The sequence below is a fragment of the Mus pahari genome, chromosome X (genome assembly GCF_900095145.1).
Source record: "Mus pahari chromosome X, PAHARI_EIJ_v1.1, whole genome shotgun sequence".
NCBI lineage: Eukaryota > Metazoa > Chordata > Mammalia > Rodentia > Muridae > Mus > Mus pahari.
Genome location: NC_034613.1, coordinates 129,781,022 through 129,805,523, shown reverse-complemented (window position 1 = coordinate 129,805,523; position 24,502 = coordinate 129,781,022). Strand labels below are relative to the sequence as shown.

The window sequence follows — 24,502 nt, the reverse complement described above, 5'->3', positions numbered from 1 at the left end:
CCAAAACCCCATTTTAAAAAGACGATGTTCTTAAAACTTTAAAATTCCATAGGCCACTAAGATTTTAGATTAAGAATGAAAAGGACTAAACTAGGCATTACTTTTGGGAAAAAAACCCCAATAATTTAGTAACAATATTTTGTTATTTAAGATCTAGGAGAACATAACTTCTAAATATAAAAGTCTTTTGAATGGAATAAATCTAGCTCTAAAACACATACTAGACTTCCCTGTGTTAATTTTCATTGAGGACTGACTGGCAACAGAGAACCACTGCCCCCGGGTGTTCTAATGAAGTGCCATACCAAAGGATGTACCTCAAAGATGTACATGCCGAGTTTGTGGGGGAAAAGAACAAGACACATGACCTGTGTACATATCATACTGAAACACAGCATAACCGTAACAGTAACTTGAATAGCGTTAGTTGGATGGGAAGTGTACCACCGTGGGAAAGACAGTAGACTGTATAGTTATCTCCAAGATGGGGTATGACCCTAAAACTATACAATCTACTACCTCATCCCACAGAGCACCAGTATCTGTCTTCAGCCCATGTGGCCAGCTACTTAGAAAGAATCCACTGATTAATTAGCAAGAGTGGAAGTGAGGGAGGGTTACCTGAGACATTCTGTTCAGTGGAGTCATTTGTCTTAGATACAGTACACTGCAAAGAGAAGAGAGACTATTGGGAGATGTTTACAAGCACATAAGAAAGGTCAAATATGAGAGTCATTATTTCTTACCTAGACTACCAAGGAATTCAGTGGCCTGGCCATGTGGGCATTTCTGAATACAAAAATATAATCCGGTTCCTTTACATACACTATACTAATGTTCAACAGCTTTGGAGAAGACTTGGGGAATACAGGCCAGCTGGAGAGTTCAAAAGTTTACCATGTGTAAGGTCCTAGTTTTTATCTCTAGCAACACACTAAAAAGAATGCACTAGGTTACATAAAGACAAAAGTATGGGAGTGAGCAGGAAATGAACAATGAAAGAATAAAAAAAAAAGAACACATTAGAAATAAGCACAATTGTGAGACAGAAAACTCTTAGCTCCACCTATTTCCCTTCTTTGGGTTTATTATTTTTTTCCACTCTAGCTTTGTTTTGGGGTATTGCTTTGGATCAAACCATGCACATGCCACTGAGCTATAATTCAATGTCCATTTTAGCTTTTAGTCATATACAATGTTACTGTTTTTAAGGCAAAGTTTTATATAAAGATATCTGTTAGAGCAAGTCTGTTAGGAATCAAACCTGGACCTTGTACAGACCAGAAGATTGCCCTATCACTAAGCTATACCCTCAATATTAATGCACCCATTTCTTTGCATGTGTAGGAGTATGTGCCTGCATATAAGTATGTGGGTTTGGCTTATATAGAGCAAGCACATTACCACTGATCCAATCCCAGTAAAGTGCCCCTCATGTCTTTATTTTTAATTTACCCAATAAGGAGCCAGATAGGTCAAAGATACCACAAGAAAACCTACAGATCAAATAACCTGGGCCCAGAGGGGCTGAAACTAAGTCCCTCCACATATCTAACAGATATACAGCTTGGTCTTCATGTGGGAGAAGCAGGGGCTGTTCCTTACTCTGTTGTCTGCCTTTGGCTGCCTTATCTAGCCTCAACAGAAGATGCATCTAGTCCTACTGCAATTTGATATACCAAGGTGGGTTGATATCCATTGGCGGCCTCCTGTTTTCTGAGGAGAAAGGGATAAGGGAAGAGGGAAGGGAATGTGAGAGGGAGGGACTGGGAGGAGAGGAGGGAGGGGAAGCTTTGATTGGTATGCAAATAAAGAAAAAAATTACCCAATATCCTAATAGCTGAGTGGGACATACTATAGCCTTCCATTCTTTTTGTGTGTTTCTATTAGCTTTTATGTATATATGTTAGTTGTATGGTAATAGATTTCAGGTGGGAAAATTTTCTTCAAGTCCACTGTGAAATGGAACTGAGAACTAAGAGCGTGGGCTGAGTGAGGGTTTATCTTTAGGCCTCAGAAAGATAGAGTTTACAAAGTAGGACTATTGTGTAAGGTTCACATTTCCCCAGTAAGGTAGTGGAGAAATAATTTACCTCTAGGTTTGACTTTTTTTCTTTTTGCCTAAAAACCAGATGAATAAACAGTCAATCTGTTAATGAACAATCTTCCATGTTCAATGTAATATTCTAGAATTTTTTTAGTAGTTTAGTACTATGAGCAGGGCAAAAGCATAATAGAAAATGCTGCATCTCTTAAGTCTTTTGGAGTCACCTCACCTGTGCACTCTGATCTCTGTTCTCCTTGTCTTCTTTGCCTTTGTCTATTATTTTTGTTTCTTCCTCAGCCAGCTGTTTCCTGCGTTTCTCCCTTCTCTCTTCTAGCTCCTCATCTCTCAAGAATTCTAGGTGATTGACAATGGGCACTTTAACCACTACAAGAAAAAGGTAAAAATCAGAGGCTACTTTGGAAAGGTTGAGAAGTAGAGAGGCAGAGCTAACAGCCAGAGAATCAAAAACAACTCTCTGCATACTCATTCTAGCTGGAAGGCTCATTACTACTCTGATATTCGAGTTGTCACAGACCTGAAACACAGTCATGCATACTCTCAGCATCAAGAACTTTGCATTCCTCTGTCCATCGGGTTAGAGCTGTTGGGATGCTGGACAGGGTTCCTGTAAGAAGAGAACAAAATGAAGTAAAATTCTTGGCTTTATGAAGTGTTGATGGACCTAAAAACTGCATTATTTTCCTAAAAGAACCCATGGTCTGCCACAAGTTTTGCTGTATAACAGGTCCTAGACTAGGCAGTAAAGAGTTGTTGCCCTTGGCTAAGTCACCAAGTGGTTTTGGCTCCTATAAAATGTAGTTTCTCCAGGAAAGATACTACTCTTCTTCTTAGGACTGAAGAAGAATCAAAGAACTCAATCCTCCCTCTTACTTGCCTGCTTGGCTAGTGGCTGTACTCTGATCATGAAAAAAGTCATCCAGCAGCTCATCATCAGACCTGGCGATGATATGGACGTCATCATTGCCCACTAGGAGGCGGGCCCGGCCTCGGCTTTGTAAGGGAAGGCTGCTGCTCAGCTGAAGAATATCAGCAGCTGCAGAGGGACCAAGCAACCTGTAGGGTAATGGTAAGGTACCACTTTCACTTTTAAGTCCACAGAAATCTATTAACCATGAGATCAAATATGTACATCTAGTAATGGTAGATTTACTTTATGGGTAGATTTTAATCATACTGCACTTAAACCTTTACTACCATCCTTATTAGCATGTCCATTTGATAACTTCGAGATTGAACTGCATATTATTCTAAAGTTAGTTCCTTGAACACTAGGAAGCTTTGATATGCCAGGCACCATGTTAGGCATTAATGTACACCTTTAAGGCACTTATAGTCACTCTTTCATTTTAAAATTGTTTCACTTACTATGGGTCACACACCTTATTTATGAGAGACTGTTTAAACTTATAGTCAAGACAATGTTGAAGTTCAGTTATAATTCTTAAGAGCTTCACTGAGTCCAACTTCTCATTGATTCTGCTTTAACACAAACTCACCTCTGGAGTATAAGAGGAGGGTTAGGCTGGCGATTCCCAGGGTAGTGAACATGAATGGTATGGCCTGTATTGGCAGTGAGCTGTCTTAGGGTCCTTTGACTGCGACCGATGCCCTGGGTAAGACGAGTTGTGGAAGAACCACTGCCCAGTGTCAGGGAACTGTGATCTGCATGGCGTACCATCAATGGGTGGGTGGTAGGGATATTTCCTGGGGATGGGGGAATGTCTGCTGCAAGGAAAATATGCAAAAGGGGTCAGTGCCAAAAATAAATTTCTTCCATGGCTGTTCATGTGTAGAATCATGTCTCCTGGGCCTTGTTCATATGGAAATGTGATCTTTCTCCTTTCTCCCTCATTCCCACACCTAATCCAGGATCTGATACAACCATAGGGTTATGCCACCACCTCAATGTAATCCTACCTTTCCCCAGCCCACTTTCAACACAACAACAGTGATGTCTCTAGGCATTTCAGATGCTGGCCCCTTGGCCTAGAAGACTCTGCTTCCCTTCCTCACCTGTTCTTTTGTTCTCAGTCCAAGATATTACTTCTACTCTCAGTCCAAGATATTACTTCTAAAGTCTAATAGGCCAGGTTAGATATACATTTACTCTGTGTATTACCATACTAAATGTGGTGTCTTCTTACTTATAATTCCTTACAGACCATAAGTTTCTATAGAGGGTAAAAACTCCTGTTTTTCTTTTACCACTTTATCCCTAGTACCAAGGACTGGTAGGCACATCTGAGATATTCATTCATTTTGTTGAATGGACAAAGGCTCAAACATAAGGAAGGTTGATGAAAACTGCAAAAATTCTAAGAGTATCATAGAAGATATCTTGAAAATTATCTACTGCTCATTTTGTTTCTCTCTTCATGCTTTTCATTTACAGGTGACAAACTGAGGCTCAGAGGTAAAAGATTATGGCCAAGACAACAGACCAAAATTGTTAAAAGTGTTTTCAGCTATATTATGCTTGTGATTTGATGTAAGACCTGTCCCATGAAGACAGCTTGAGGCTAAGAACTCGTTGCTACAAAGGAACGTTGATGTTGATAGAAAAGGAGTGGAGAGATTCATTTTCTCTCCTGATCAGTTGCATCCATGATGAACAGTTAATATATAAAATCCACTCCCTAATGCCAGGCTCAGCGATGTCCATCCAAACCTTTGAGATCCAGCGTTACAAATTAAAGATTATTGATTGCCCTGTCACTGCAGTGTGCATTCAGGTGCCTCATGTAGTCAGACTTGGTCTCATTTTTTTCAATCAAGCAAAACATCAAGTTGTCCAGGCTCTAAGAGCTCCCTGTTTACTGAGGTGGAGATAGTAAGAGCAGCCTCCTCCGATTCCTTCTTGCAAGGATATGTATGCTATCCAGAGAGATGGATTCAGACATCCCTTGACCCAGGATGTCAAGAGAGTAAAAGAAGTGGTGTCCTCTATCAGATTGATGGCTGCTTTAGTTCTGCTTGGCTTACCCTAGAGAAGGGTATAAGAATCAATAGGTAAGAACCCAGCTGAGCCCCTGTATCTTACTAGCACTGGAGAACATGTTGTCAAACTCAATGATGAGATCATCCTCCCGGTCAAAGCGCTCAAATCGGACCAAGGGAGAAGCGTTCATATCAGGGTAATCCTCATCCAATTCCATCTCAGAACCATCGTCGTCATCATCTTCATCTCCTTCTTCACCTTCATCATCCTCCTTAAGGGAAAATACGAGATGGAGAATTGCTGGAGGTAAGTGTTTTCTGAAGCCTGGTGTCATGGCCACATGAGCACATGAGGGAGGGAGGCGACGAGGCTAGCTAGTAACCCAGATTGTCCGTTTTTCTGTAGTTCTGTGCTCCCATGGAAGAGGTCATCTGAACCAACCCAAACACAGTCCCCCCTCACCTGATCATCTTCCTCATCTTCCTCCTCCTCCTCCTCTTCATCCTGACTATCATCCTCATCCTCGTTACTGCCACTGCTGTCCTCTTCCTGAGTATGTTCCTCCTCATCCTCAGGGTCCAGGATATTCATGGAATCTAAAACAAAGGGAGCACATTGGAGGACTATACTGAGTAGCTAGAAAACAGGCCACTGTGCAGGCCGGCAGACTGAGTGGGAAGGCGATGGGGTATCTGACTCTAAGAGAGGAAGAATCAGATCTAGTGTGGTGTACAGACTTAGTGAGCCAGCCCAGATTTCCTGAGAGTGCCAATTAATGCATCGACACGCTGAGCAGGGTTGCTGAAATGTGGAAGCTGGCTCCAGGGAGGTGCTTGAGGAGCCACGATGTAGGGCTTGACCAAGTCTGTTGGTGCCCCTTTGCCTTTCCAGTCCTATTTTGCTAGTGACTGCATCCTGTTGATAAGAGGGAATCTGGAGCGATGACAGCAGGTGGGTGAGAAGAAAGCGAACCAAGTAAGAAGTGACAAACTTTGGGCAAGCAGTAGTAAAACGTTATTTGAAAAACTGGCTGAGGATAAAGTGGATGGTGTATGTCAGCGCATGCAGACAGATGCTTCCTTATTCTGCACATGTGGGCAGCTGCCTCCAGGAAAACCCTAGTGTAGTGTCTGTCAGACGTGCAGGGCAAGAAGGGAGGCCTTTTTGGCCTCGGCACTCTCACCTTCTCGGTTGGCCTGCAAGGTGGAAGCTTGGCTGAGGTTGGAAGGAGCTTCATCCATCAGCACGTCCTCTTGTGATTCATCCTCTCCACTTCTGCTCACTGAAGGTTACAGAGCAGAGCCTTCACTGAACAACAGAGGACTTCCCTTTCCAGACTGGGTGCGTCTAAGTAGCTATGTACACCTAATAGATATCCACGTTTGGTTTTTTTCCTCCTTTTTCTTTTTCCGATGAGGGAGAATACCTCGATTCTCTGCTGTCAACTATCTAGATGAGCTTGGCCAGTCACTTTACCTGTCTGAGTCTCAGTTTCCTCATCTGTAAAATGGAACAATCACATCTGTCTTGGAATCCCACTAATTGTGCAATCAGAGTACGATGGATGTGAAAAAGCTTTGTATCTTTTAAGAATACATGCCTACTTGCATTTATCCTTTGGTTTTCTTGACCAGTAAAATAAAAAACAAACACCTTCACAGTGAGGTGGCAGCTGATTTGTTTACCTTTGTCATTTTCCATTTGAGACTTAAAAGGGTCATCCTTAAGGAATGACCACTCTTTCTTACATTTTAAGACACAGAGGCAAAAAGCCCCTGGACTTCATTGAAGAACTGAAAGAAAAGCATTTTCTCATCCTACAGCCTCTTCTAGGCCTCCATGAATATACACTCTTTTAGTGTGCCTGATGTTATCATCTATACTGATGGTCACCCCCACCACCACCCGACACACACAACACTTCAGACCTGTCACAGGCCTATAAACAACTTATTAATTTCTTTTCTGTTAAGATCATCAACATCAAGACAAGCAGCAATCTAGGCTGGCTATGAGCCCTTAGGCAGAGCTGAGCAAGCAGATGATGAGAAAAAGGGTCCTCCCAAGAGAGACTGAGACAAAGGAAGAGGCTTTACTCAGTTCTGGGGCTCTCACCTATAATTGTACTGTTCCCAGATCCGCCATCCCTCTCAAGCAACTCATCTATCAGGTCCTCCAGTTCATTCTCAACCTGGAGGGAAATAGAACATATATATGGATGCACACAACAAGTCTATCATTGTGCTAGCACAGAAACCCTTTTATAAAGCCAGCAAGGGAGCATATGTTTCTATAATATGTGATAGGATGTTACACAGAAACCATTGGTGCTATTAACACATGCCTCCAATAAATTCACACTCACATTGTCTTTATCCTGGTTAACAAACACCAGGTTAGTCTTTAACACTGTCCAGGAATACATGCAGATCATTTTAGAGCCAGCAGCTAAGGTTCAAAGGCACAATTTCTTTTTTTTTTTTTTTTTTTTTTTAAAAATTAGGTATTCTTCATTTACATTTCAAATGCTATCCCCTTTCCTAATTTCCTCTCTGAAAATCCTCCTCTTGCCCTGCTCCCCAACTCTCCCACTCCCACTTGCTGTTCCTGGCATTCCCCTGTACTAGAGCATATAATCTTCTCAAGACCAAGGGCCTCTCCTCCCATTGATGGCCTACTAGGCCATCCTCTGCTACATACAGGCACAATTTCTTACCAAATTACCATGCTTTCTTTAAAAATCCTTAGAATACTGGTATTTAAATACTCTAGTGAGATCTGGTGGCATGGCATAAGATGGCGCTAAATAACTTTCAATAATGATCAGAGCCAAGTAAATCAAAGACACCGCACCAAAGGCCTCAGGTCAATTTTTACTTAGGGATCTGTGCTATTTCACATGACACCCTGGCTCTGTCCCCAGCCCCACTTTAACTAAAACAACTTAAACACATTTGTTAAGCATTCTGTGCTCCTCTGAAGACTGCATTGAGGCAAGATCTAAAGTACTCACCCACCCAAAACACTTGGGAGTTTGGTTCAGCGCCCCAACAGAATGATCTGCCTCCCTACCTGCATCTCTTGTGAACTGAGCACCTCAGGCTGCCCAGCAATCACCACTGAGTCGGTTTCAGTCTCCCCGTCCATGATATCCCCATCTGCCACCTCTGTCTGAGTGACATCATGATCCTCCTCCTGCACTTCTGCCTCCCCAGGCTCGCCTGAAACAATCAACCAACCAGTACAATAATCAAAAGGTGTTTATATGCTGGGTATCATGAGGCAAGCATGAACACAACAACTTGTCCTTAGGCAAGTTTACAAATTCTCAGAGTATAAATATAAATGAATGTGTGATGAAGAAAAAGACTTGGCTGTGAAGAATTCCTGTGGGACAGATTTCCACACCATTATGACAGATATCTGCAAGACCAGCAAATTCCTGGGTAAACAACAATAAGCTAGAATAGTTTAATTCCACAAGCAACAACTCCCACCTGTCAGGTTTTCCAGTCCATTCATTCTGATTCCCTACCTGGATCTTGCTGATGGCTATTGGAGTCCTGAGAAGCTCCTTGAGCATCCTGCTCAGACTTGTTCTTGCTAGAAGCACTCTTGCTACCAAAAAGGCTACTGGGCTGGTTTACAATCCGGGAAAGTGTTTCCAAGGGTTTTAGAGCAGCATTGACTGTGTTGGCCATATTGGGACTGAGATAAAGAAAGATACAAGAACTAAGGATAGAAATACTAGGTGCCAATCTCCTAAGCATACAGGTTCTTATAATGGAAGCTAAGAGAGAAAAGGGTGCAAAGTCTAGAATTTTCAACCTTCCATTAATTTAAAAAATATAACCCAGTTGGTTGTGGTGGCGCATGCCTTTAATTCCAGCACTTGGGAGGCAGAGCAGAAGCAGGAGGATTTCTGAGTTCGAGGCCAGCCTGGTCTACAGCGTGAGTTCCAGGACAGCCAAGGCTACACAGAGAAACCCTGTCTCGAAAAACAAAACAAACAAAAGAATACAACCCAGTAAAGCAAAAGTTAAATTAATGTCATATTTCATGAAGTTATGACAACCACATGAGAAATCCTTGAGTAGAAGCCAGAATAAATTCTGGATGACTGCATACAAATACCAAAATACTTCTTAGATTATCAAGGAAAAACAGAAACATCCCAACTAATTAACCAAACAAAAACACCTCCAAACCCCTTTATATTGTCTTTAATCCTTTTTTGGGACAGCCTCATGTAGTTAGCCCTGGCTAGTCAAAGTCTCTATGAAGACAGTGAATTTCTGATTCTCCTCCCAAATTCCAAGTACTAGAATTATAGGTGTATGCCACCACACACCTATTTTAGTCCTGAAGAACACAGTGACCACTTTTAAGTCTACAAGATGTAGGATTTATAGGGTTCAGTGAAACTATCATAGTATCTGTAGGTAGAGATGTAACATGAGGATAAGTAGGGCACCACTGAAACTAGAGAGGCGGATCCTGTAGATCTGACCACAATCTCTGATATCACAAACACTAAAGTGAACCAAAGCTCATGGACATTACAAATGAGCTTTGGATATCATTATATCAGAAAGCTTTCAAAAAAAAAATTAAAGGAATATGAACTGTTTAAGTAACAAGAACACTGATGACAAAGGACTGTAGGCATGATGAATATTGAATGAACTTACAGTGATAGGGATATAAAAGCAGGATTGTTTAATCTTTGAAGGCTAGTTGACTCACATGTCTCCATAAGTGATGGGAAGAGTAAATACTACATTATTATTATTGTTTTTTTTCCTTAAAATGTTTAACTTGGATTATTCACATAATGGGAGAATCACATATAAACTCAGACAATCATCCGTAACACATTTACCCTGAATTCTTCAGCATTGTCAAAAGTGCAAAGAAAAGCAACAGTTTTTTTTTTTTTTGAGACAGTATTTCACGCAGCTCTAGGTGGGCCTTGAATTCTTGGTCTCTTTACTTCTGCCTTCTGTGTGCTAGGGTTATAGCTATTTGCCACCAACCTTGATTTATTGCCAACATTGGGGATCAAATCCAGGGCATCATGCATACTAGCTAAGACTCTACAAATTAAGATATATTCCTGCCTAGAGAAACAGGCTTTTTGACAACAAAATGCCATGCATGATCTTCATTTGGATCCTGGATCAAAACATACTTCCAAGACTGAAGGCACAATTAAAATAACTGGGAACATTTGAATAAAGATCAGAGAAAATATGATTATTAAGCATTATATGGCAAGGGTATAAATGTTTTATCTTTAGGAAATATTTGCTTAGTATTTGGAGGTTAAATAGTATGTTTTAAAAAGTAATTTCTGAGCCGGGCGTGGTGGCGCACGCCTTTAATCCCAGCACTTGGGAGGCAGGCGGATTTCTGAGTTCGGGGCCAGTCTGGTCTACAGAATGAGTTCCAGGACAGCCAAGGCTACACAGAGAAACCTTGTCCTGAAAAACCAAAAATAAATAAATAAATGAATTATTATTAATTAATAATGAATTAATTATTTTCTAAGAACTGAGCTCCACAAAAGCAAAACACATATGGAACAAAAATGCTACCAAGATGTAACTATAGACTTATAGCATTAAATGACTGAGTTTGGAAGCTTAAAAAAATGGTAGTGTTCGGGAGTGCTATTAATAAGTGTTATTATTGAGCTTAACCTGAGTTTGAATAATTTAGACAATTAAAAAAATTAACGTTAGCTGTGCATGATATGTGTATACATGAAATTTTAGTACTTGGTTGGAAGGTGGAGACAAAACAACTGCTGAGATTGTAGGTTCCAGCTTAGTAGTCAATCAATCTTAACAGGGATTACTAATGGTAGGTTTAAAAAAAAAAAACCCTGTGTTTCCAGATGATATAGTCTGGGTTTAAGACAGATTTAAACTGTTGCATAGTTTGGCTAAACTGCACTACAAGGAAGCAACTGTACCAAATCTAGAAGGCAAGCAAGTCTTTTGTAGAAAAGTAGTCATCATTTCAGAAAGTATCAAGAACAACATTAAAACCAACTAAAATCTATCCAGACATCATAATTTTCACCTACATCTGATGCTTTCTTACAAGAGCAGCTGATTTCTCACCAACCACAGGGTTATTACTTTACCTGGACAGGTCTAGGCTGTGAGGAACTCTGGCCAGGTCATTGACTAGGCCCTTCTTCAGGAATAGTCGAATGATGTTGTTCATGCCATTATGCTGAGTCTTGGCTGTAGCACTACTGTAGAAGCTGGAGGTGGAGGGGCAGGATTCCATGATAGTACTGATGATACACATCACTGCCTGAAGTCTGGGAGAGAAGTTTGATACCTCTGTCAAGTGAATACAGCCCATTTTTAAAAGATGTCTTTACTATATTGCCTTAGATAATTCTCTTAGGCCTTTTGCATTTTCTTCTGTAAATATCTACACAGAGAATTCCCTTTCTAGTTAGTACACTTTGTTTACTACAGAAATTTTAAAATCTCCTAAATTTTGTGTCTGAATATAGTGAAAAATATCCTTTTTATTTTTCTAAGTTGCAATATCTACTTCAATTGACCATGGGTACCAGACAATCTATGTACATTTTTGGTGTGAACACAACTCTTGTTCAAGTTCAAGGAATTCCTTAGACCATGGAGTAAAAGATGCTCTTGCTTATCAGTACTAGGCCAGGCATGGGCTTTACCTGGCATGTTTCTCTGTACTCTCAGCCATAGCAAGCGCCCGTCCCAGGGCTGCTTTCACTTCATTCACTAGGGCCACTTGGGCATCTGTGCCACTCCCCGCAGCAGCCAGACTTGCAAGGAACAGGCGGGCCAGGGCAGGTGTATCCTTGTCTTCTGCATTCTGGGTATGTGGAAGGAGGTGGTCCAGGACAAAAGCTAGCACACTGCAATCCTGAAAAGCCATTAATTGTGACAATTACTCACAAGTGCTATTAATCCACACCATACCTATAATAGCAAAGTAGGAACTTTTTCTTTCAACTCATCCAAGATACAGTCTAGGTAAGTAGTGAACCAATTAGAAATCATCAGGAGGCTTTATAAAGCTTCTAGATCCCATCTATTTCTCACCACATGGCACAGACAGTCACGGAATTGTCGTGTTACTTTCTACTTTTTATTTTTGAGATGTGGTCTCACACAGTGTAGCTCTGGCTGTCTTGGAACTTGTTATATAGACGATTGTGGCCACTAAATCTCCCTAGTGCTAGGATTAAATATGTGTGCCACCACATGTAACAATACTTGGTATATCTTAATAATAAAAAAATCTGAGGCTGGGAATCATATAGCCTAGGCTAGCCTAAAAGACTAGAGTACTGGGATTCCAGGAGAGATTGTATTCTTTAAAAGAAAAAATTATTCATTTTATTTATTTGAGTGCACTGTTGCTGTCTTCAGACACACCAGAAGAGGGCATTGGATCTCAATACAGATGGTTGTAAGCCACCATGTGGTTGCTGAGAATTGAGTGCTCTTAACCATTGAGCTATCTTTACAGCCCGTGTATTTGAGTGACTTTAATGGAGTTGATTATAACAAGCAAATAAAATAGACTGAAGTAAATCAAGCATTTTCTCCAGTTGAGAGGAGAATAATCTGAGACCAAGAAAAGCAGCCTGCACTAAGAATTTAGTCAAGGGTAGAGGATTCAAACATCAATTTTTGTATTCTATAATTCCTTTTGACCCTTGCAATGTGCCTGAGACCCTGTACTGAAAACTGGGAGCTGAATGAAATATAGAATTACCTAAAAATTGCAAAAATGTCTAACAAGAAAGACGGACCCTTCTTTTATTCTATAATTTCTGCTCTGATTTTTAGGAAAAAATTAGGTTATATTTTTCAGGCAGATTTTGGAAGTGATAGCTGTACTACACTATGAATGTTACTCAACTCATACTTTTTAATAATGATTTTATGTCAAATTTATATCAATAAATAGAATATACTTCAGGACTCTAGAGACTGGAGAACTGGACAAACTCAACCTCAATCAAATACAAAGCTAAAACTTCTTGAATATTAGTAATGTTATATATCATATTAGTACAATCTGAGAAGAATTTCAATGTAACCACACAACAAGCACTTAGCTTAGAATCAAAGACAAGGGTTTCAATTTTCATTCTGGTCCTATACAGTGTGCCCTCACTTGTATCTCTGAATCTTATCTCCAAAATCTAAGGAGATACTTCTACTAATAACTCTGAAGTGGAGACAAGGATATCAATGATATTTATAAAACACCTAGCCACACCTGAAAGATGTTTGGATAAGTAATAAGCAGGATACTCAATACATTTATAGTTAAATGTTTTGTTCCATAAATTACGAATGAAACTTATATGAATATAAACTTTGATATGAAACCAAGTAAATACAAGTTGAATGTATGTATGACAAAAAAGGGCTTACATATACAATGTATAAGGAATCTAATGAAACACTTGAAGCCAAGTGTTAACTGGCATTCAAGCATAGTTCCAGCTATTCTTTTTTTTTTTTTTTAAAAGATTTATTTATTTATTATATGTAAGTACACTGTAGCTGTCCTCAGACACTCCAGAAGAGGGCGTTAGATCTTGTTACGGATGGTTATGAGCCACCATGTGGTTGCTGGGATTTGAACTCCGGACCTTCGGAAGAGCGATCGGGTGCTCTTACCCACTGAGCCATCTCACCAGCCCCAGTTCCAGCTATTCTTGAGGGTGGCTGAGAATGGTAAGATTGAGCCCAGGAATTTAAGGCCAGTTTGAACAACAAAATAGTCTCATCACCAACCAACCAACCCTTCTTCAATAACCAAAAAAACATGAAAATATGGCCAACAAGAAAATGCGAATCCTAACCACAAAACTACTTACAAACTAACTGGAACAAATAAAATGAAATATGTGATGGATCAGAACTCTCATAAACTACTAGAATATACACTCTGGTAAATTTTAGGAACCATCTGTTAAAGCTATATAAATTCATGTTCTAGAGCTCAGCAATAATATTCTTAAGCCTGTATCACCAAAGAGATACACATCTGTATAATTTACATAGCAATACTACAGTGCTGCTGACAAACAGAGAAATGATTCAAATAAAAAAGAATCTAAAAATTTGTTATGCCAAACAAGATACAAAAGATTTCATCAACTGTTTCCTTGCAGTTACTCTGATTGCTTCACATCATGGTGAAAAGACTAGCTTTCCTTTAAATGAGTACTAAGTTTCCAACATAGTCTAGAATGTAACCAAAGTATCAAAGAAAGAAAAAACTGTAACTATTACCTCTTTGATGAGCTCAGACTGGCCCACCGTATAGCTGTAGTTTGCAATCAGGGTAGCAATACCAACATAGGACCTCACCAACTCTGCCAGAAGACGAAGGATAGTAGAGGTAGGCATTAAAGGTTTGCTGCCCTTGCTTTTCTGCTTGCCTTCCTCAGATGTACGGTCCCCTTCTTTATCTTTCTTCCCTTCTCGAGTCTCCTCTGGAGTTGAAGCTCCTGAGAAAACAGGTAAACACTCAATTTTACACTGGAATAACACTAAAAATCAAGCCACAGGTAGAATGAAGACAGTATTTCTCCATTTTAGGCCACTTGTACAAAATCACTGATTACCACTGTAGTTGAATGACAAAGATAATGAATATGGATAAGACATATTAGAGGCTTGGACCAAACATCCAAGCACCCTCTATTTCCTGATTTTTAAGGAAATTTTATGTCCTAGAAATAATGAATTAGTAGTAATGCTTTAAATATCCATCTCTTTTCTTTTGTTTTCACACACTTGCCTACTACACACTTATGTAATTCAACTCAAGTGCCATCTAGATACATGGAAATATCACTCTCTGTATCTCATGGAAGTATGTGTTCATTCCATTAGTTACAATTGTTGCTGTCTTCCTCATTAGACAAAATTCTTAAACTGTAGGTAGGCATCCAATAAAGCCTGACACATACTAAGTGCAAAGACAGTTTTCTTTGACTAATATGCTGTTAGTCAGTAAGGCCAGTAAAATAACTTAGCAGTTATTCTATTGATATTATTTTTTAATTGTATGCCAGCCACCAGAAATAGTGCTGGGAAAAGAATTCTGGCACTCTTCAAGAACAACTATGGGTTAGAGCTCTTAATCATTAAAACTCAAGCTTCTGAAGAAGCCATTATTTCAATAACTGGTTGGTTGTAAGTGACATGTGACTTTTAAGAATTGAACTCAGGTCCTGTGGAAGGTAAGATAGCTTACTTTCTCACCTTTTAATCTCTTGGAACTAGTATATTACCAAAGTGTTGCCTAAATTTCATTTTAAAGCTCTATTAAAGGAATCAACTACAAAAAGTGTATAGCTATAATCATGTCAATGGCACAAACACTCATATACAAGCCAGCTCATGGGAGTCAAACAAAAGGAATATATGGACTACTACAACCAAAGGACATCACTATAGCAACAGTTCTATAACACTATAATTACAGTTCTATTAACTTCAGCACCCTATATCTTCAGAAGGTCAGGCACAGCCCTTAGAAATGACTTAGACAAGTAAATAAATGTAAATAAGACACTGACACCTGTTATTCTACTCTAGTGCAGAGACAACCAGTTTAAGTTTTCTTTGCAACAGATAATAAAAAAAGGCAAATTGTTACCCTCTCCTTGGGAGGTTCCAGTTGTGGAAGTTTCAGCAGGGGCACCATCTGCAGCAAAGACCTGACTCTGAAAGAATACATGTGAACTGTGATAAATACAAGTGTTATGACTCCTTTTACAAGTAATGTCTGAGAATGCTACAGATTCTTCTTAGTTGACCTTTCATCCACATTCTCCCTATAATCTATAGGAAGCTATCACAGTTTCCAGAATAGTCAAGTAAAGAAAATAAAAAACAAAACAAAACAAAATCAAAAGTAAAAATGCCAAATATACCTTATTTTTCTGTAATATATAATTTATATGTATATTAAAATTAATACTTTTCCAAAACAGGGTCTCAGTATGTAATAATCCAAGGTGCTTTTGAACTCACAAAAGCCTGCTTACGTCTGTCTCCTAAATGCTGGGATCAATTAAAGGTGTGAACCATCATACTGACAAAACTTATACTTTTAAAGCTTCCTATGGATATCCCAACATACTGAGAAAGTAGGAGCAGTGGAAAGAGAAGGAAAATATAGGACAGCTAGAATTGACTTACATTTAAGGAAAAACCTGACTGTGTATCAAAGTCACTGCTCTGACGAGTAAGTGACCGGTACTGCTGGTATACATCGTCACCCATGTCTTGCAGGAGCTGGCCAACCTCTTGGGTCGTTCCCCCAGGTTTAGGATCAGATTTGTCTGCTAGAAAAATATAAACAAGCATCTAAATTAAAATATGGTCCTTTAATTGTGCAATATTAGCACAATGTTCATAGGGCTTCATTTAAGAGCACCAGTGCAGTAACTATGCTGTAGAACCATTGGTATACACAATATAACCTACGTTTATAGCATGGTACACCACCAAGTTAGTTTTGAGCAAATGCCCTTTATAATGCTTACACATCAGTTAATGCATTTCTCAAAATATATGCCTATCATTACTGACAGAGCATAGTTGTTATTCTAACATTAATTAGCCTTATGACCAAAACAGTTCATTAGTTTTCTTACATTTTTAAACTGTCAATATCAAGCCCCAAAAGAACATATTTAGTGCAAAAGGCTTGTATAATGAGTCCAGAAAATAAGTACATCAATTAAAGCTAAATCATTGCAGATGGAATAATGATGCTATGACAGGAGGAAAGGATCAGAATATTGTAAAGATGAAAAAAAAAAAACCAAAGGGAAGTCTCACATTTTCCCAGTTATTATGATCACTACTCATTTCACTAATTAGAGCCTGAATAAAACTTAAATGCATGGCTGGATTTGAACCTTGGGTTCAAAGCAATTCAAACATAATTTTCCTATCACTCACATGTAAAGGAGGGTTAGGATGGAGGTCTGCAAAGGAAGCCATGTCACACTCACTAATAATACACTTTTTGCTTTTGGGTATAAAAGAATATAAAAAAATTTGGGGGGCTGGAGAGATGGTTCAGTGGTTAAGAGCACCGATTGGTCTTCCAGAGGTCCTGAGTTCAATTCCCAGCAACCACATGGTGGCTCACAACCATCCATAACGAAATCTGACACCCTCTTCTGGAGTATTTGAAGACAGCTACAGTGTACTTACATATATAATAAATAAATCTTTAAAAAAAATTTGGTATTTGATCACACAATGAATGCTATTAGAAGTAATAACTTCTTATAGCAATAACTTCTAAGAAGTTATTACTTCTAATAGAACTGTGTGAACAAATACCAAGAACTTTTGTTCACACCTTTCTGTTTATGGTATTATATTATTTTCTCAAACAACAGACATTTGGTAAAATCTTCATCAATATCATTCAAGTCCATTATAAGAAGAGATTTATGCACATTATCTTAGGACTCACCATTATTCTCATTGCTCGTGTATTTTAAAGTAACTAAGTCTCCAGGTATGTATTATTTGTAATGTTTTTTAACGGTTTAATTTTATGTGTGTCTGTGCATGTACATTTGTGTGCAGGTGACTGCAGAGCCCAGGGTGTTGGACCCTCTGAACCTAGAGTCACAAGTGGTTGTGAATGCTGGAAAAAAACTGAATCCAGGTTTTCTACTAGAGTGGCAGGTGTTCTTACCTTCTTGGCCATTTATCTCATCCCTATCATATTCACTTTTTGATCCCAGGACTGTGGGTATAATGCTTACTAAGCCATGTGCTAGGTGAAATGACCCATGCAAGAAAATATATCCTTTGGAACACTGATTGCAGATACATACCTTCCTCTGGAGCATGGTATGCAGCCAAAGCATTCAGCATATCATAGATAACTTCCTTAATAGTATCAGGAATGACAGGCAGAGATGAAGGCTTCAAAGGTGTTGTCTTTACCAGCTGCACAGCATTAGGACCTTTAATTCTAAGATTCTCAAATTCATCATCTGAAGCTAGGCCAAATCAAACAGTAAAGTCAGAAAATAGAACATTGGTATTCACTATCAACAAGAAAGTACCCAGAACAAGGGAAAAAGCAGGAGAAATAATTATTCAAAAATTATTAAAGGAGCTTTACCAATCCTAAATCAGATAGGGGACTAATATCCAATGTATATAAAGAGCTCAAGAAGCTGGATTCCAGAAATTCAAATAACCCCATTAAAAAATGGGGTACAGAGCTAAACAAAGAATTCTCAACTGAGGAATACTGAAGGGTTGAGAAGCACTTGAAAAAATGTTCAACATCCTTAATCATCAGGGAAATGCAAATCAAAGCAGCCCTGAGATTCCACCTCACACCAGTCAGAATGGCTAAGATGACAGTAGATGCTGGCAAGTATGTGGAGAAATAAGTGACACTCCTCCATTGTTGGTGGGATTGCAAGTTGGTACAACCACTCTGGAAATCAGTCTGGTGGTTCCTCAGAAAAGTAGAAATAGTACTACCAGAAGATCCAGCAATTCCTCTCCTGGGCATATACCCAGAATGTGTTCCAACATATTATAAGGACACATGCTCCACTATGTTCATAGCAGCCTTATTTATAATAGCTAGAATCTGAAAAGGACCCAGATGTCCCTCAATAGAGGAATGGATACAGAAAATGTGATAGATTTACACAAGTACTACTCTGCTATTAAAAACAATGAATTTATGAAATTCTTGAGCAAATGGATGTATCTGGAGGATATCATCCTTAGTGAGGTAACCCAATCACAAAAGAATTTACTACATATGCACTCACTGATAAGTGGATATTAGTCCAGAAACTTAGAATACCCAAGATACAATTTGCAAAACACAAGAAAACCAAGAAGAAGGAAGACCAACGTGTAGATACTTCATTCCTCCTTAGAATAGGGAACAAAATACCTGTGGAAGGAGTTACACAGAGACAAAGTTTGGTACTGAGATGAAAGGATGGACCATCCAGAGACTGTCCCACCCAGGAATCCATCCCATAATCAGCCACCAAACGCAGACACTGTAGCATATGCCAGCAAGATTTTGCTGAAAGGACCCTGATGTAGCTGTCTCTTGTGAGGTTATGCAGTGCCTGGCAAATATAGAAGTGGATGTTCACAGTCAGCTATTGGATGGAACACAGGGCCCCCAATGGAGGAGCTAGAGAAAGTACCCAAGGAGCTGAAGGGGTCTGCAACCCTATAGGAGGAACAACAGTATGAACTAACCAGTACCCCCCAGAGTTGAGTCTCTAATTGCATATGTAGCAGAAGATGGCCTAGTCGGCCATCATTGGGAAGAGAGGCCTTTGGTCTTGCAAACTTTATATCTCCCAGTACAGGGGAACACCAGGGTCAAGAAGGGGGAGTAGGTGGATAGGGGAGCAGGGCGGAGGGAGGGTATAGGGGACTTTTGGGATAGCATTTGAAATGTAAATGAAGAAAATATCTAATAAAAAAATTGAAAAAGATTAAGTTCAAGTCTTAAATTAAGGAAATCTACCTTTTATACACTATAAAAAATTGTGTTTTGAAATATAGGTTTTTATATTTCAATAATCAATCTCACAATTTTTAAAATGTCTATATGAACTTCTGAGGAACTTCATATATTCCCCCAGTCTCCTAGATATGGATCCAGAATCCAATGCAAGTAGAAGTGACTGTTCTCCCCTTCTGCTGAGATACTTCTATTTTTCCTTTTAATTCGTGTTTACCATGGGTTTAGCTAGGTGTTCAATAAATTGATACTAATGTAATTACTTCCTCAATGAAATAAAGGCATTAACTTTTTGTTAAGAATACAGGTAGCACTGTAAACTTTGCACTGGATTCTGTCACCCAAACAAACAATTGTTTTTCAATGATCACACTATACAGAAACCAACTACAGTTAACTTCTATTGCCACATCAAGATGAGTGCTTTGTAGGTAAAGACTTGAGTGAGTGAATCCTTGGGAGCTATAGTAAGGCCTAGAGAAATTATTGAGAACTACCTACAGAATTTACTGAGTCAAATGCTCAACCAATGTCTCAGTATCTGCCTAAAGGGAATTTTCTGAAACAATAGTAGCAAACGAAACTGACCAGTTCCTGAGCCTCGAGGGGCTGGAAGGGCAATGCGGATACAGCAATTGGCTACTTCTGTGAATATGTCTGGATTGCGGCAGGCAGCTGGTCCAAGGACTCGAAGGATATAGTTGATCTCCCGAGAACCGAGGCTGCCAGAAACAACACCAGATGTAGTACTTCCAGCTCCACTTGTAGCTGCTGAGCGAACAACCTAGTAAAAAGCATTGTCAATTTAAGTAATGAGAGAAAGATATGCTTGTTCTTCAAGACCCTTTACAATTAAAATAAGTCTCATATACATGTTATAAAAGATTTCAAAACTAAATTCTTACATGAATGTTATCGAGGTGCATCTGATCACAGATGCCATATAGCTTCCACATTTAAGTGTAGGCTCTAGACTCCCCAAATGTTGTGATTTTAAGCTATAATAGTTCAATATATTTAACAAAATAGAACAATTTATTCATGCTTTAGTCAGTCATCACTTTGAGATGACAGCTAAAAAAGGTATCAAACTTTATGTTTAGTATCCTGTGATTAAAATATATATTATTTTGGCTATATTATACTTTAGCAAACTACTCATGTTATCTAGTATAGCATATTATAATTGTTAGAAGATCTGGCTTATCTAGTCAGTTATGATTCTTAATTTAAAATACAGAAGTTTTGCTTTATATGTAAAGCCATGATTTATACATTACATAGTTGTGTACTCCTTGATATTAGACTTGTATTTTCTTGATATCATAAACAATATTAACGACCTTTGTCTAGGTATTTTTGTATAACCGATATTTATCATGAGGCAAATCTTTAGCTATAGAATATGTAGATGTGTAATGGAAAGAGAGTGTACATCTGCAGAGACACTAAGTTCAGTTCCCAGAACCCAAGATGAGCAGGCTAAAATAGGCTATAACTCTAGCTCCAAGAGATCTACTGGACTTTGAGGACAATGTTCTTTTATATACATACATACCCACAAATTTTCAGAAAGTTGCAAAAAAATAATTTCTAGAAGGTTCTCTTACTCTGCACTATGAAACTGTCTTACAATGATGTAGCCTTACCAATCATGTCTTTTGCCACTTATCTTCTTTTGTTCCTGTTATTGTCTGCTTCAATTTAATACTTAAGTCTTTCAAAGATTCCCTTCATTCAATTCTGTACATAATCTTAGCATTTTAAACATTTGGGTTTTTTAAAGCCCAAATGTATTTCTTTCCCCATGGACCTTAAATGGCTCTAAGTCTCCTGATTTTGGACACGTGATGCAAAACCATCTTGAATGAAGAATAAAAAAATCTAATGCTCCAAGATAGGGAAGAAAGAGGGTGAAACCTACTAATATTCATATGATTACAGAAAAAGATTTAATAAGAATAAGAATTTAGCAAAAGTATTTAGGAGGTAAAAGATTTGCTGATTAAGATATTTATCTCTTAATTATACCTAATGTAAATACTTGTTATAATTTTTTTCATTTCTTCCACTGATATATTCATTTACTTCTAAAACATAAGAACCTATTTTCTAGTTTTTACAATGGTTATTTCTTAAAGGCCTATCAGTGCACAACACAGCAGGAACATTAAAGAAAAAAACACCAAATATTCAGACAGGCATGAAACTCCAAAACTACTGACCTTTTCCATAGTATGACGAAGAGTACAAGGATCCTCAATGATGTGCCTTAAGAGAAGGGTGACTAAGGGGGTAAACCCATTGAAACCTGAGCTCTGGGTCAAATTCAAGATCATTCGTGTACTCTTCAGTTCTGCAAACATCATGGCGTATTTGTGGTCTCGGGTGAGCCTCAAACAGAGACGAAGGGTGGCATGCAAAGTGTCTGGGTCCACAGGGACTCCCAACATGCTCACACAGGAACGGATTAGAACAGTCACCATATCTTCTGTGAGGCCCTGAATTAAGATCTCCCCAATTTTTGTTTCTTCCAGGCTTGCCTCTTTTTCAGTGTTTGTGCTCTCTAGAGCTAAGGGGATATCTACAAATTGGAAAAAAAAAGTGTTTACAATTTGACATTTCATCCTCTATCTCTCCTTCCAAAATAATCAGCCATCCTTGAGTTGAAAAACACACCTAATTCTAAGACCAGATATAAAGGTCTTAGGAAAAGACCATCTATCTCTTTGAGTTCCAGATATTAAGCCATACTACCTTAAAACATGTTAATATACTCATAACGAGGGGGCTGGAGATATGGCTGTGTGAATAAGGTCACATATGGAAGATGACTGAGTTCAGTTCCCAGCTCTACTGTGGGGCAGCTCATGACTGTAAGTCCAGCTTAAAGGGGACTTCATACAATCTTCTGGGCTCCAAAGGTACTGAATACAATTAAACAACCCATTCCTTCACAGTTAAAACAACAACAACAACAACAACAAAAAGGATTAAAAATTAATGCAGAGTACAAAAAGTACAGACCTGTAATTCCATCTACTTGGGTGATTGAGGTAGAAGGATTTGGAATGAGACTAGAACGGGCTATATACAGCAAGAGCAACCACTTGGAAGGAAAAACTAATCCAAAATGAAGGCACATACCATTGCCTTTATTTTCTTTATGCTTGATATCGGTCTCCTTGCTTTCTTCCAGTGTCTTCTCTAGTTCCTGTCCATTGCTGCTTTTTGAGTTCTTACTCAGTCGGGGTACCCTGAGGAGAGTCAGCATCACAGGGCGTCTGTTTCCTGTTTCTTCATTAACCTAAGAATTCAGACAAAACAAAGCTGGATTAAGAAGTAGACATCCTACTCCTTAACCTGACAGGACTGAAACCAGAAAAAATAAAGTAAAATGTATACCCTCTTTTCAATAAAGTTTACACTATAAGTTGATCATGTACCTGCACCATTGTAGTGAACTGGACAGTGTATCTTCGTCGGCCTGCAGTGAATCTTACACTTGTTTCTCCAGATTTCCAGGCAGAATCAATGGTGCTATTGTTGCTAGCACTGTAACTACACCAACGCCCAGAGCGGTCATCAAACCAGCGCCAGTTGTTGCTGTTGGACTGTAGGTACTAAATAAAATGCAAATGCATAAAGTATCTTCATATTTCCTACAAGTTTTATTGTCAAAATAATCAGCAGCTACCAGTAGACAGCTGCTTAAAACTAATGCAGGAAAAAAAATGTACTGGGCATTTAATATATTTTCAAGAGGCTTTTCTTTTATTTCTTGGTCTTTTTCCAAGCCAAAAGCCCCTGGCAATTTCCTATCTGGACAACCTATTATTCCTTTTGCTTTAAATTATCATTGACAAAAGAATTATTTATGATCATGATAGATATAAGGAACAAATGTTGCTAAGAACTTAATGAGATATTATGGAATACTACAATCTTTGTTTCAGGAAAATATTTCTAGAGAGACTACAGTTTTCTTCAAGTAGCCAAAGAGCATACTGATTCCCAGAGTAAGATCTTGAGGCCTTTACCAAATAGTTCCAAAAATAATAATGGCAATGCTGCTGCCCCTGCTAACAATAACAATAACAACAACTTGAACTGTTCATTTAAAAGAAAACTTAACTAATGAAAGCCCTCAAGAGTTGTATTTTCGTGGGATGATTTTACAGTTTTCACGTCTGATCTTTATTTTCTTCTGTCTATTATTGCCTCAAGAAATGAAACGGCCATGTAATAATGCTTAACATACCTTAGTCATTTGGGCTCTTCTCTTTGATGAGATGGCTGTCTTTTCATAAAAATCAATAAGGAGCAACACTGGGGTGATCCACCTAAAAAGAAATTATTTATTTAGTGTAAGGCAGAAAACAACACAAAATAGGAAAATGTCAGGTATCTTATAGTTGACTAAATAAAGAACTCAAGATTTAATTCACATATGCATCAGAAAAGTGATTCAGGCCCTAAACTCAAGGGCCAAGTCTCAAAGAAACAGAAGTGAAACCAGGATAAAGAGCCACTCACTTTGGGGTCTGGACTTCCTTTTGCTCTTTGGCAGCCTGTAGGCAGGGTTGAACCACTTCTAAGAGCTTGATTAGGACATTAAGAATGCCACTTGATTCAACCACCCAGGCACAAGGTAGCTTCAACTCCTGATTAAAAAAGACACAATCAAACAAAGGTTAACATTACACAACTAATTAAATGCAAATTCTATTTCTCATTACCTATGAGATGAGCTATGTGGCCTCAGATTAGTTACTTCAGAGTTTTCTACATTTTGGTTTCCTCATGAGTTAAGAGCAGTTATATCTACTTCCGGGGTCATTGTAATGATTAAACATAGCATCAGGCACAATAATGTGTGTTTAATGTAGAAATGGTTTCTTAATAGTCAC

The 24,502-nt window shown here is 38.7% G+C and overlaps 1 protein-coding gene across 23 annotated transcripts in view; it reads right to left on the bottom strand.

Moving 5' to 3' along the window:
- The window catches only part of Huwe1 (HECT, UBA and WWE domain containing E3 ubiquitin protein ligase 1), a 138,755-nt gene that overhangs the window by 21,810 nt on the left and 92,443 nt on the right, over positions 1 to 24,502 (bottom strand). For 21 of the 23 annotated variants that reach the window (XM_029533992.1, XM_029534005.1, XM_029534009.1 and 18 more), the window contains 23 exons: positions 24,129 to 24,256; positions 23,854 to 23,935; positions 23,039 to 23,215; positions 22,740 to 22,899; positions 21,818 to 22,176; positions 20,181 to 20,376; positions 17,911 to 18,078; positions 16,247 to 16,392; positions 15,702 to 15,768; positions 14,327 to 14,544; positions 11,722 to 11,933; positions 11,158 to 11,340; positions 8,542 to 8,714; positions 8,079 to 8,227; positions 7,122 to 7,197; positions 6,190 to 6,288; positions 5,469 to 5,602; positions 5,109 to 5,277; positions 3,565 to 3,793; positions 2,943 to 3,121; positions 2,583 to 2,672; positions 2,277 to 2,431; positions 622 to 667 (listed from right to left, as the gene is read on the bottom strand). In XM_029533992.1, the coding sequence (XP_029389852.1) occupies positions 622 to 667; positions 2,277 to 2,431; positions 2,583 to 2,672; positions 2,943 to 3,121; positions 3,565 to 3,793; positions 5,109 to 5,277; positions 5,469 to 5,602; positions 6,190 to 6,288; positions 7,122 to 7,197; positions 8,079 to 8,227; positions 8,542 to 8,714; positions 11,158 to 11,340; positions 11,722 to 11,933; positions 14,327 to 14,544; positions 15,702 to 15,768; positions 16,247 to 16,392; positions 17,911 to 18,078; positions 20,181 to 20,376; positions 21,818 to 22,176; positions 22,740 to 22,899; positions 23,039 to 23,215; positions 23,854 to 23,935; positions 24,129 to 24,256 (3,595 nt within the window). The remainder of the gene's footprint in view (positions 1 to 621; positions 668 to 2,276; positions 2,432 to 2,582; positions 2,673 to 2,942; positions 3,122 to 3,564; positions 3,794 to 5,108; positions 5,278 to 5,468; positions 5,603 to 6,189; positions 6,289 to 7,121; positions 7,198 to 8,078; positions 8,228 to 8,541; positions 8,715 to 11,157; positions 11,341 to 11,721; positions 11,934 to 14,326; positions 14,545 to 15,701; positions 15,769 to 16,246; positions 16,393 to 17,910; positions 18,079 to 20,180; positions 20,377 to 21,817; positions 22,177 to 22,739; positions 22,900 to 23,038; positions 23,216 to 23,853; positions 23,936 to 24,128; positions 24,257 to 24,502) is intronic. The other 2 variants (XM_029534007.1, XM_029534012.1) reach the window with 2 other exon arrangements.